Source organism: Sus scrofa, chromosome 17 (genome assembly GCF_054392235.1).
Source record: "Sus scrofa isolate SSC_HxYL_T2T_F1_AM1 chromosome 17, Sscrofa_HxYL_maternal_Yorkshire_Landrace_v2.0, whole genome shotgun sequence".
NCBI lineage: Eukaryota > Metazoa > Chordata > Mammalia > Artiodactyla > Suidae > Sus > Sus scrofa.
In genome coordinates, this window is record NC_139399.1 from 67,617,564 (window position 1) to 67,630,920 (window position 13,357).

General features: G+C 35.1%; 1 protein-coding gene across 13 annotated transcripts in view; it reads right to left on the reverse strand.

Annotated features, from left to right (window-relative positions):
- The window catches only part of SYCP2 (synaptonemal complex protein 2), an 85,742-nt gene that overhangs the window by 9,175 nt on the left and 63,210 nt on the right, over positions 1-13,357 (reverse strand). For 8 of the 13 annotated variants that reach the window (XM_085003156.1, XM_085003147.1, XM_085003145.1 and 5 more), the window contains 9 exons: positions 11,078-11,205; positions 10,004-10,040; positions 6,991-7,061; positions 6,834-6,891; positions 6,054-6,109; positions 5,575-5,632; positions 4,918-5,086; positions 2,915-2,952; positions 2,007-2,177 (listed from right to left, as the gene is read on the reverse strand). Coding sequence is in view for 12 of the 13 variants with exons in the window: in XM_085003147.1 (XP_084859273.1) it covers positions 2,007-2,177; positions 2,915-2,952; positions 4,918-5,086; positions 5,575-5,632; positions 6,054-6,109; positions 6,834-6,891; positions 6,991-7,061; positions 10,004-10,040; positions 11,078-11,205 (786 nt within the window). In the remaining variant the exon portion in view is untranslated. Of the gene's footprint in view, positions 1-2,006; positions 2,178-2,914; positions 2,953-4,917; positions 5,087-5,574; positions 5,633-6,053; positions 6,110-6,833; positions 6,892-6,990; positions 7,062-10,003; positions 10,041-11,077; positions 11,206-13,357 lie in introns of those variants that run through there. The other 5 variants (XM_085003151.1, XM_085003152.1, XM_085003159.1 and 2 more) reach the window with 2 other exon arrangements.

Consider the following 13,357-nt stretch of genomic DNA (forward strand, 5'->3'; position numbering starts at 1 on the left):
TATATTTGAATACAAATAATTTATACTTGAACACACAAAATAATTTAATTAAACTACACTGAAATCTTTACTAAATGCCTTATACCACTACATACAGGCAAAATAGGAGCCTCAAATGAGTAGAGAAAGACTTTAAAATTGTTGGAGTTCCCGTCATGGAGTGGTGGAAATGAATCCGACTAGGAACCATGAGGTTGAGGGTTCAATCCCTGGCCTTGCTCAGTGGGTTAAGAATCTGGTGTTGCAGTGAGCTGTGGTATGGTTCGCAGATGTGGCTCAGATCTGGCATTGCTATGACTGTGCGGTGTAGACCCCTAGCCTGGGAACCTCCATATGCTGCGGGTGCGGCCCTAAAAAGAAAAAAAAAAATTGTTTATGGCCACACCCACGGCATATGTAAGTTCCTGGGCCAGGGGGTCTAATCCAAGCCACAGCTGTGACCTAGGCCACAGATGTAGCAATACCAGATCCTTTTAACCCACTGAGCCAGGAAATCAAACCTGTGCAGCCAGAGACACCACCTGCTACACCATAGTGGGAACTCCGTGAAAGACCTTCTAATATACTAGAAAGCACATGACAAATTCACAGGAAAATATAAACATAGATTATAATAAATATCCTAATAGATACAAATAAAATGCTATAACAGTTGAAAGATTATTTTCAGTTTAGGGAAATGAGAAAGAGTTCCTAGGTTTCCTGTTACTCAACATGCTCAGGAGTTTGTAAAGGAAGATGGCATGCTGAGAATGTGGAGGACTACTGATGGGAGAAGAGAAGCAAGGCTTTGTTTGGGAACCACAGGTTATTTTATTTTATTTTTGCTTCTTAGGGTCACACCCGAGGCATAGAGAAGTTCCCAGGCTAAGAGTCAAGTTGGAGCTGTAGCCCCCGACCTACACCACAGCCAAAGCAACATGGGGCCCAAGCTGTGTCTTCGACCGACACCACAGCTCACGACAATGCCGGCTCCTTAACCCACTGAGTGAGGGCAGGGATCAAACCCGCAACCTCATGGTTACCAGTGGGATTCCGCTGTACCACAAAGGGAACTCCAAGGGAGTCACAGGTTATCCTATTTGACTGTTACAGCTCTGGGTATATACCGGGGAAACAAGAAAATAAGCTTGGAAAGGCATTTGATGCGCTGAATGTCTATTTGGATATTTTCAGGGCTCTTCTTTGAAGGTTAAAGTGAGCGATGACTGCGCAAGATGTACCTAACTAAATGTATAGTAGATTAAATTAAGAACTGATAGAAAATGTGAAAAGTTACAAAGTCCTTAAGGTCTTCCAGATAAGAGGTGACAGGGGGATATGGAGGTTTAATGATTTAAAATGGGAACAGTGTAATGGAATAATTGCAGAGACCTACCTCTACTGCCTCTCTTTTGAGTTCAAACCTTTTTTAAAAAATTTTTCAACACTTCCTAGCTGTGTGACCTTGGGCAAGTTCCTTCATCTCTCTGAGCCTCAATTTTCTCATTTGCAAAATGAGATGTCAATAATAGTAATAGTCACCTATGATACTTAAGATATTTTAAGAAATTAGCACCTGGCACATTATAAGCACTATATTCTTTCACTTTGTTAAAAAAGCTTTCAAGCTAGGGTATGTCTATAATATTAAGATGTAAGGAAGAAGTCAGGAATGAACAACGGTGGGGCAGTGTATGGGAAGAAGCTCACATCCAGTCATTTTACTTTCATTCAAGAAAAAGATCCACGGCTTCCCAACAGTGTACTTTCTTGAAGCATAATTTTGAAAAGACCAAGTACTTCTCTAATTCAAAGATATTATCTTAAAGTTATAATTTTACTAGTGCTTTGTAACACACCAATTTATTACAAATTTTAACATTATATGGCCTAAGGCTCAATTTCAGAAGATTAAATCTTAAAAGAAGTGATGAAATAAATCTTATATTTTTACAAAAATATATACACTATTTAATATTTTAAGAAGCTGTTAGAAATTATTAATCTGAATTGAATCTATTTACCTTTATTAGCAATTTCTCTTTAAATGAATGTGAAAATTCTTGTTCACTCTCTGATTCTGAATTTGAGAGATCTTTATAATTTTTTTTGGTTTTTGCTGCTCTTCGTGGAAGTCTGATTCTCCCATCTGGAACTGTTTCATCGACCTTTTTGGTGATGTTTTTGTCGGGTGTCTTTAGGAGAAAAATTCCTGAATATATTAGATCAATATTTTGAGATACAAGCTATCTGCTATAAAATTGGCACCATGACAAAATATGCATGAATATTTGTAGGAATAAAAAGATTCCTGATCAATACTTTTAAAATGACTAGATTTTATCTTTCCAAATACATTCTTTATCACTTTTTAATCCTTATCATTAAAGCTCTGAGATGTCTTATATATATTACCTAACTTTAGTAAGACAGAGAGAAAGGAAAAGATAGCAAAAATACCCATAACCACAGAATAAAATAGACTTAAAACAGGCCAGCTTCAAAAAGGCAGAAGTAAGTGTGCAAAGTTTTGAACAATTATGGAAAATAAGGAACTGATAACAAAGATAAAATTATGAGATGACAAATGATATTTTTCATGACAGAAAAATAATTTAAAAGGGATGTTTGAGGAGTTCCTGTCGTGGTGCAGTGGTTAACAAATCCGACTAGGAACCATGAGGTTGAGGGTTCAATCCCTGGCCTTGCTCAGTGGGTTGAGGATCCGGCATTGCTGTGAGCTGTGGTGTAGGTTGCAGACGTGGCTCAGATCCCGAGCTGCTGTGGCTCTGGCGTAGGCCGTCGGCTTACAGCTCCAATTCGACCCCTAGCCTGGGAACCTCCATATGCCACAGGAGCGGCCCTAGAAAAGACAAAAAGATAAAAAAAAAAAAAAAAAAGGGATGTTTGAACACAAACTTCCTGGTTTTACCATTTTAGATCTTGGTTGTTCCCTTTCCAAAGATGATCCTGTAATTTAAGAAAATAAGGTTAAAATTTTCAAATAGATAAGTGACATTAAACAATTATTAAACTATTTCTGCATATAAGTTAATATCACAAAAGCAACAAGACTGCATGGTTATTTTTGATATCTTTTCCTCTCTCTCTGTCTTACGAAAGTTAGGAATATATATCAGACCTCTTAGTCACTTGCTCTTAAAAGTTTTACTTCAGAGATATATATCCCTAAACAATACAATGAACTTTATAAAACAGTATTATGTCATATTCCATGATTTGCTTTATTTTTCATCCATCATCTTAAGATTTAGCCATCTTAATGAGAGTAGCTTCAGTCCCTATTCCGTTTTTTTCATTTCCAGCACAACTGCTACTTTCTAAATATTCTCTGAAGCCTAAGATTTGGGATTATCCAAGCTAAGGAAGGAACAGAGCTCTCGTAGAAAGGTCCTTCGATCCTGGCAATAAGCCAGCTCGTACTTACTGACTGACTCATCATTCAGCCGTTTAAACAAAACAATTCAGGGAGTTCCATTTTAAGAGTAATTACTGACTACAGTCTTCTAACTTTACTAATTCCTCAAGATTTCTGTGTTATAAATGTCTTTACTTGTACATCTTCCCATTGTAAGCTTGCTGAGAGTATGTGAATCTAATCCTGTTTCTCCTTGTCTTTCAAAGTCTACACCCTGACTAGACCCAGCCACATCTGTCAGCATTTTCCCACAAGTCTGAGCTACGTTCCAACCCCCCCAATACTGCACTTCCTGAGTTCGTATGTCACTTGTACTGTCACTTTTATATATGATAACGCTTTTGCTTCTCTTCCTCATGTATATGATTGAACTCTCATCTGTTTCCAAGAATCAGCCTCATTTCAAATTACAAGCCCAAATTAATTTCCATGTCTCTATTTTTACTTCTTTTTCTTTTTAGGGCCACACCTGCAGCATAAGGAAGTTCCTAGGCTCGAGGTTGAATTAGAGCGACAGCTGCCAGCCCATGTCACAGACACAGCAACATGCGATCTGAGTCGCATCTGCAATCCTATGCCACAGCCTGCAGCAGTGCTGGATCTTTAACCCACTGAGTGAGGCCGGGGATTGAACCTGCATCCTCATGGATACCAGTCAGGTTCTTAACCCAGTGAGCTATAACAGTAACTATTTTTACTTTTTTTAAAGCCATCATTTCTTCCCCCAACTCCAAGAGGCCACTAACAATTATTTTTATCCTGAAATAAAATAAGAAGTGATTCCCTTAAATATAAAAGTTAAGGGTTATCGTATCTTCTTTGAAAATAAAATACATAAAATCTTTGTTTTAATAACCATTAAAACTGATGTTAAGCTATGAAAACGGTCATTATGTCTAGCCCAAACTCCATACTTCAAACTCTTATCCAACTACTTCAAGAGATTCACCAGAGAAAGTAGAATATTTAGGCTGGGAAAACATTTTGTGGAGGATTTAGGCAAAGTATTTCTGTAAGAAAATTGTTTACCTTTCAATAAATTTGTATTGCATCTATTAGAATTCCTAAAAGTATGTGTACTGGATGTGGCAGGGAGTAGGGTGTTGTCCAAGGTTTGATTTTGTTTAGGGTGTTAGGTTCATGAGTACTTAACACATATTCACAATTAGCCAAATAACCAAACAGTAGGCTAGGAGTTGACAAATGACCAGAGTGTGTCATGAACCAAAGATTATGATCAATCATACTTTATGTCCCTGAGATCCCAATGAAAATAAAATTTAAATATAACCATATTGCCAAAAATAATAAAACAAAAAAATAAAAACCACTGTAGTGCTTTGGTGTATTTGCTTTCATACTTTTTTTCCTATTCATAAGGATATGTAGTTATAAACACTATCTACACACAAAAATATATTCAACCAACAAAGCATTTCATATAGCTGAAATGGTAAAACCATGAGCAGCATTTCTCTATAAAAGTGATTTCTTACTTGATTTCCCACTTTTATGTTTCTTCACATTTTTATTTCTGCTGTAGCCTATTAACTGTGGTTTCGATTTTGATTCTCTTAGCCAGCTAATATCAGTTTTGCTGTCATCACATTTGTATTCTGTGTCAGTATCACTAAAGAGAGTTTTCTTCTTATGATTTGTTACAGTCTATTAAAAAAAAAAAACAATCCTTGTAAGAGATGAAGACATCTGTCTTAATATATGTCATGCAAAGAATATGTCATAGCACCCCCCCCCCCAAAAAAAAACCCCACCAAAATAATGAAAAAACTAACTTGCCATTTTTTAGCGTGCTAATCTATCTGGCATTAAGGACCTTTCCAACAGTCACTCAGAAATCCAGATCAGAGATTGAGATTTATATTTTGCTGCCAATGTTGCTGTAAATCAAGCTAAAACAGCTCACTTCCACAGAGACATAACTTAATAGCACTGAAGAGAGTAACTACAGTTGTTACATATTACTAGATGATTACAAATAGCTCAGACACCATAAGAAAAGACAATTGGAACATGGATATTTCCTACAATTAAAAAAATGACCCAAATATTTTTGTTTCCAATTCTGTGATAATCTTGGGCATTGAAAAATTATATACTGATTTTAATAGACATATTGGGATATTAAAACTTACTCGTTTATCTTTGGTTTTGAGAGAAGTTTCAAGTTCATCATGATTCCTTAAACCTACCCTTGAACAAAAATATGCATTCATTTTAATCTCAATTACTTGTGTTCTTAAAGTAGCATACAATGGGACACTTGGGTTTCCTGCCTAAACTCTTTACTAACTCCCTATATAACTGTGGCCAAGTCACTTGTTCTGACTTCTATTTATTATAAAATAAGGTTAGATCAAACAACTATCAAGTTTTTTCAGTTTTATCATCTGAGTTATGCAACTAATATTAAAAGTGTACAGAATCTCTAGATTACTTTTAGAATGGTGAAATAAGAGAATCCTAAAGGTGTATTCATGACATTCAGTAACATTTTTATTCACTCTTTTCATATGTTAAAAACTCTCAAAGTGGGAGGAATTATTTAAGAAAAGTAACAACTGATAAAAGTATATTTTAAACAAACCCATCTGATTATAATAAAAATACCTACAATGTTATTGTACTATCCACGCAGGCTTCTCTAGCTGTAGCTTGAAATTCCTGGATCTATATTGTGAAAAAGCATTAAAAATTTTTCTTAGTGTTAAAAAAAATTAAAAGAAATAAGCATGAAAAATCTCATCACATTCAACAGAAGATGTGACAATAAAATTAAGCTTTGAAAAAGTTTAATAATATAAACTATACCAAAACCAAAATGAGTATTATTTTATATTTAATTTAAAAAAATTTTTAAGGAGTTCCCGTCGTGGCTCAGTGCTTAATGAATCCGACTAGGAGCCATGAGGTTGCGGGCTTGATCCCTGCCCTTGCTCAGTGGGTTAAGGATCCAGCGTTGCCATGAGCTGTGATGTAGGTTGCAGACGCAGCTCGGATCCCGCGTTGCTGTGGCTCTGGTGTAGGCCCGTAGCTACAGCTCCGATTTGACCCCTAGCCTGGGAACCTCCATATGCCGCAGGAGTGGTCCTAGAAAAGGCAAAAAGACACACACACACACAAAAATTTTAAGAGTAATTATTTTAAATCTGTTGCATCAGTAAGGAAAGTAGTTTTCTTGATGCCTCTATTACTCATTTTTCTCTACTTTGGTATAGTGGGAGAAAGAAAAGATTTGAATGAAAACCAAATATACCTACGTTGGTATCAAATAAATTTTGAGGAATTTAGTAATATAAATATTTTAAAGCATATCTATAAGAGGATGAAAATAAAAAGGCATACTCTAGTAACTGCATGGTAAATACAAAATAACTACTTATTTCTAGCTTACCCCAAGTTTTATAACAGGCTCATCAGCTCCACTCAAATTAAAATTGTAAACATCATTCCTGTAAAGATGAGAAGAAATATTAACTCCATTATACAATAAATAAATTTATTTTTTTCAAACATGAGGAAAACTTTAAGCTTTATAAAAAGTTACTTACAATGGGCATTCAGAAGTAACATTAACAAAAGTAGTCTTCAATTGTCTGTAACTTTTTTTCTGAACCTTTTCCTAAATACAAAAGAAATTTACATAAAACCATTCAAACTTGTACAGTATGATATGTGGTAAACAGATACCGTGCAATTAAATTTCATATATTATCTACTTGTGTTTTCATCAATATAAATTTTATACTTGTAAAAGTTTCCTTAAATATCCACACTTTTAAAAATATTGAAGACTGGAGTTGCCATCGTGGCTCAGTGGTTAACAAATCCGACTAGGAACCATGAGGTTGCAGGGTCCATCCCTGGCCTCGCTCAGTGGCTTAAGGATCCAGCGTTGCTGTGAGCTGTGGTGTAGGTCACAGACTTGGCTCAGATGCCACGTTGCTGTGGCTGTGGTGTAGGCCATCGGCTACAGCTCCAATTAGACCCCTAGCCTGGGAACCTCCATATGCCGCAGGTGTGGCCCTAGAAAGACAAAAAAGACAAAAAAAGACAAAAAAAAAAAAAAATTGAAGACTTACGTATCTACTGAGAACAAAATATTGTAAATCAAATACAAAATAAAAATAAGATGCTTATATCTTTAATATTTATTGACAATATATAGGTAAATGACCCCACTGGTATACTACAGGCTGAATCTTAGTGATGCTAGGATCACAAAACAAGCATGCTTCTACTTTTTTACCACCCCACCTCCCCGACTCTCATTTGTTTTAAAACTCTTAAATAGAAAAACTTTGGGAGAGGCTACTATTTATGTAAAATATCATGCGAAAAAGTCAAAATTCTGTCAATCAAATAGTATGATTAGGGGAAAATATGTGTAAGGTTATTCCTATAGCATATTGTTCAAAGTATATTCAATCTGATCAAAAAGTAGGCAGAGAATAAGCTAAATAAAATTTTAACATATTAAATGAATAATTGTTATTAAAATAATTTAACTACAATTACAAAATGACTACTGATCAGAAATAATTAGAAGTCTAATTTAATATCTGGAGATTGGAAATACTAAACTAAAATATTCATTTTAGGTGATATTCATCTCCAGTTTTATTACTTCTTTTGGCTACTTTATAATAAAATTCTTTGCATTATTCCAAAAATAATGCTATTCCAAAAAGTTTATCCCTTAATATATTACTCCTCTGATCATTTATCTCGCTTATTCTTTCCATTATGATTTTTACCAGTGTTTAGATACCTTTGCTCAATTCATCTTCTGCATGCCAGTGTGTGCTAGGTATTTACAAAAGATACAAAAATGAGCAAAGATATTAAAGAAGGTGCAGAAATGAGAAAAGGTCTTATATAGGATACAAAGATGATTCTAAACAGCTGCATTCTAGAAGAGGACAGAAGAGAGAAAAAAGGAACTCCAACTGTGAATAAAATATCAAAAATAAGGTATAAAGACATTGTTGCATAGATTCAGAGTTCTTGTCCATTTGGATTTTGAGTCAGGACACCTTAGAAAGTTTTTATAAAGAAGGCAGACTCTTAACAAAGACTTGCAAGGAGGAATGAAGTTCTGACAACGAGAAAAGAGGGTGAAAGAACCTGGTAACTCACTCTTAATTTCTTTTCAAAGGGGGGAAGAAAAAAATAAACTTAGGAAAGACACATCAGGGAATCTCAAGTTATTTCGTTTCAGCTAAAAAAGACATGTCTAAGGAAGTAGTTTTAGGAAATAAGACATACTTTTAGGAGGTCTAGGGAGCCAGCCTACGTTCCCACTTAATTCAATAAGGAACAGAGACCAAAGGAGGATTTTGAACAAGAGAGTGACAGGATTGAAGCTATGTGCTTTACAAAGTCCAAAAGCTAGTACTGAAAGTAATGAATGGATTGGCACAAAGAAACACTAGCAGTGAAAAGAATTACATAAAGGTGAACCTAATATGTCTTCCCACAGAAAAGAAACTCATGGACATGAACAGACTTGTGGTTGCCAAGGGGGAAGGGGAGGGAGTGGGACGGACTGGGAATTTGGGGTTAATAGATGCAAACTATTGCCTTTGGAATGGGTAAACAATGACATCCTGCTGTATAGCACTGGGAACTATATCTAGTCACTTAAGATGGAGCATGATAATGTGAGAAAAAAAAGAATGTATATATATATGTGTGTGACTGGGTCACCTTGCTGAACAGTAGAAAATTGACATAACACTGTAAACCAGCTATAATGGAAAAAAATAAAAATCATTAAAAGGAAAAAAAAAGGTAAATTCATATATAAATTTTAAACTTCTGTACAATAGAGCAAAAGCATAAACAACAAAAGAAAAGAATTACATAAAGGCAATTGTAAAAATCCAGGGATGAGAAATTAGAACTCAAAAAAACAGGAGTTGGCACAAGCAGAAGAGGGAAGATGCGAGAGGAATTTCCTGAGGGCAAACCTCAAAACTTGAAATTAATTGGAGATAACTATGAGGAATAAAGCAAAGATAACTGATATTTAAAGCCTGTATGAATAGTAAATGTTTTTAACAAAAACAAACAAAGAAAAAAAACCCCAAAAAAACAAAGGACTTAAGGAGTTTCCTCATGGTTCAGTGGGTAAAGGATCTGGCACATTGTCACTGTTGTGGCTCTGGTTACAGCTGTGGCACAGGTTCAGTCCCTGACCCTGTAACTTCCACATGCCAAGGGTGTAGCCCCAATTTTCTTTTTTTTAAATAGGGACTTAATAATTTTACTGTCAGGAGAGATGGAGTAAGCTAGAAAAAAAAATGGTACTGAATCATGTACCGAAAAGTAAAAATAACACACATACACATAAAAGAGGCATTTTCTTTGAAAAGTAGAACAGAAAGTTAGGGGCTATTTTGAGTACTTGCCACTAAAAGTTGTCAGTTATTTAACACAATTATCAATATGTTGAAAACATTAAATATACTTCCATTCTACTATTATTCTATTTTAGTGTTTACAGTCAAATATCATAAAGTTTGACTACACATCTGGTGTAGTTAAATAGATGAAACCTACCTTTCTGAGCTGTAGATCAGACTTGTTTGAAAAACCACTATAAAAAAGGTTTTGTCAAAATTAAAAAAGTGAATATCAGTAGAATGTTTTTCATAAAAGCCAGTGTATATAAGGTAAAACATATTTGGGTCACTAAGTCCACATTCAATATGCTACAAATAACTGAAATGACGGTACTAGTCCAGTATTTTTGCACCTTCATCCATAGCCAACAGTTCAATAATAGTTAAGTCTAAGTTGAATCATTTATGCAGCAGGAGGTGCCAAGCAATATAAGATGAATGGTTCTGCCATAAGAGTATTTTTTTTCATGCCATTTAAGGCCAGAATTAATTTAAACACCAACTGGCAGCCTACAAGGAGATACTTCTCAATAAAAGAAAATCTTCAGAAAGACTGCAAACAAGGAATCTACATTTACTATTATGAAATAGCTAAGGAGTTCCCGTTGTGGTGCAGGGGAAATGAATCTGACTAGGAACCATGAGGTTGCGGGTTTGATTAAGGATCTGGCATTGCCGTGAGCTGTGGTGTAGGTCGCAGACATGGCTCAGATCCTGCGTGGCTGTGGCATAGGCCAGCAGCTGTAGCTCCGATTAGACCCCTAGCCTGGGAACCTCCCTATGCCGAGGGTTCGGCCCTAAAAAGCAAAAACAAAACAAAACAAAACAAAACAAAAAAACAAAAAAAACCACCCTCACCTCAGCTCATTTACATTTCATACTTTATTAAATAATATATTTAAAATATTTAGTTTTACTCATCACTAGGCTCAATAAATAAAATTTTGAAAATATCTATATACTAAAGATTTATTTCTGAAATGGTATGCTGCATCAATATGGTCTTTTTGATACTTTATAAAATGTACTCAGATATTAGAATAATTTCAAATTGAGTTCCCTTTATGTATACTTTGAACAGATACTATTTATAAAAGTAACCAAGCAACTGTATTCTCTAATGGAAAGTTAAGTTATTTAAACACATGTTTAAAAACTAACTGTAAAACTATGTAAAATAATTTATTTGTATCTGTCAAAACATATTAATTTCTAAAATTTAAGAACATACCTGTCAATTAAAGACTCCTTTAATTTTCTTGTAGACTTTGTGCCATCCTTTGGTTTGTATCTCTTATTAATCTGACTTATCAATGATTCGGCTGCATCATTAAATCCTTTCCCTTTTGACTTTTCTCTCTGAAACAGTTTACAAGTTACATAAAAACTGTTAACCTTGAAAGGTAAAAAAAGGCTGAAAAGAAAATTTGAGAAAAATCTAGTTCTGTAAAATAAGTGCAAAGAGAAATAAAGGGGGTCAGAAAATTTTTTTAAAGAAATTATTTAATAAACACTTGGGCTTTGTTTTGCAGTAAAACAACTTATAAGTTTTTTTAACATACAGAACTGTGCAGGGTGCTCTGTTTTTTTTAAAGTTTCTATCCATGGGAAAAAAATTATTAAAAAACTGAAGGAACCAAAAGTTGGCTCTTTGAAATGCTCAATAAAATTGATAAGCCTCTAGCCAAGTTAATTAAGAAAAAAAAGAAATTACTAGTATCAGAAATGAAAGAGAGGTTAGCATTATTGATCACATGAATAATAAATCACAAAGAATTTTAAAAACATTATGAACAACTCTATGCTCATTAATTTGATAACCTAGATTAAAAGGACCAATTCCTTGAAGGACAAGTTTTACTAAAACTGACACAGGGAGAAATAAATCATCTAATTAGGATTATAAATATTAAATAAACTGAATGAATAAAATTTTTTTTGGTCTTTTAGGGCTGCATCTGCAGTATATGGAAGTTCCCAGGCTAGGGGCTGAATTGGAGCTGTAGCTGCCAGCCTACACCACAGCCACAGCAATGCCAGATCTGAGCCACGTTTGCAACCTACACTGCAGCTCAAGGATACTACACCACAACTCACAGATCCTTAACCCACTTAGCAAGGCCAGGGATCAAACCCATGTCCTTGTGGATACTGGTCGGGTTTGTTACCGCTGAGCCACAACAGGAACACCAATTGAATAATACCTGTCAAAACAGAAAGCACCAGGCCCAAAGAGGCTGAGTTTTAGCAAACATTTACAGACGAATTATACAATTTTTCACAACCCTTCAGAAGATAGAAGCAAAGGGAATACTTCCTAATTCATTCTATGAAGTCAATGTATCCTAATAACAAAATCAAAGACATTACAAGAAAGGAGGACTGTAGACCACTATCTCTCATAAATATAAATGCAAAACCCTCAACAAAAATATTAACAAATCGGAGGTACCATCATGGCACAGTGGTTAACGAATCCGACTAGGAACCATGAGGTTGCAGGTTTGATCCCTGGCCTTGCTCAGTGGGTTAAGGATCTGGCATTGCCGTGAGCTGTGGTGTGGGTCGAAGACTCTGCTCCAATCCCACGTTGCTGTGGCTCTGGCATAGGCCGGTGGCTACAGCTCCAATTCGACTCCTAGCCTGGGAACCTCCATATGCCGCGGGAGAGGCCCTAGAAAAGACAAAAAGACAAAAAAAAAAAAAATTAACAAATCAAATCCAATAATGTATAAAACAAGAATTATGTATCACGACTATGAGAAATTAATTCCAGGCATGCAATGTTGATTCAACATTTGAAAATCAACTAATATAATCCAGGCTAAGAAAGAAAAATTACAAGATCATATCAATATATGCACAAAAGCATTTCACAGAATCCAATACCCATTTGTGATAACAATTCGCAGAAAACTAGAAATAGAGAGGAATGTCCTCAATCTGATAAATAACATCTGCAACAAAATCATAGCTAATGGAGAGGAACCAGATACTTTCCCAGGAATATCAGAAACAAGGAAGGGATGCCTGCTTTCACTACTTCTAATCAACATCATTCTAGAAGTCTTACTAATTCCGTAAGACATGAAAAGTAAATACACTGTATACATATTGGGAAGGAAGGAATAAAACTATTTCTTCACAGATGAGATCACTGTCTATGTAGAAAATCTCGAAGAATCAAAAAAAATATCCCTGGAACTAAAATACAATTACAGCACAACTGAGGGGTAAAGAGTTTATATACAGAAGTCAATCGCCTTCTTATAAATCAGTAATGAACAACTCGAATCTGAAATTACATTCCACTTACATTAGCGCCCTCCCTAAAATGAAATATTTAGCTATAAACCTAACAAAACATGTAGAACATCTGTTTGGGAAAAACATGACTGATGAAAAATCTTAAAAAATGGAGAGAGGATCCATGTTCATGGATAAGGAGGCTCAATACTGTCAAGATGTCAGGTCTTTCCACTTGATCTAAAAGTCAGTGTAATCCCAAAGT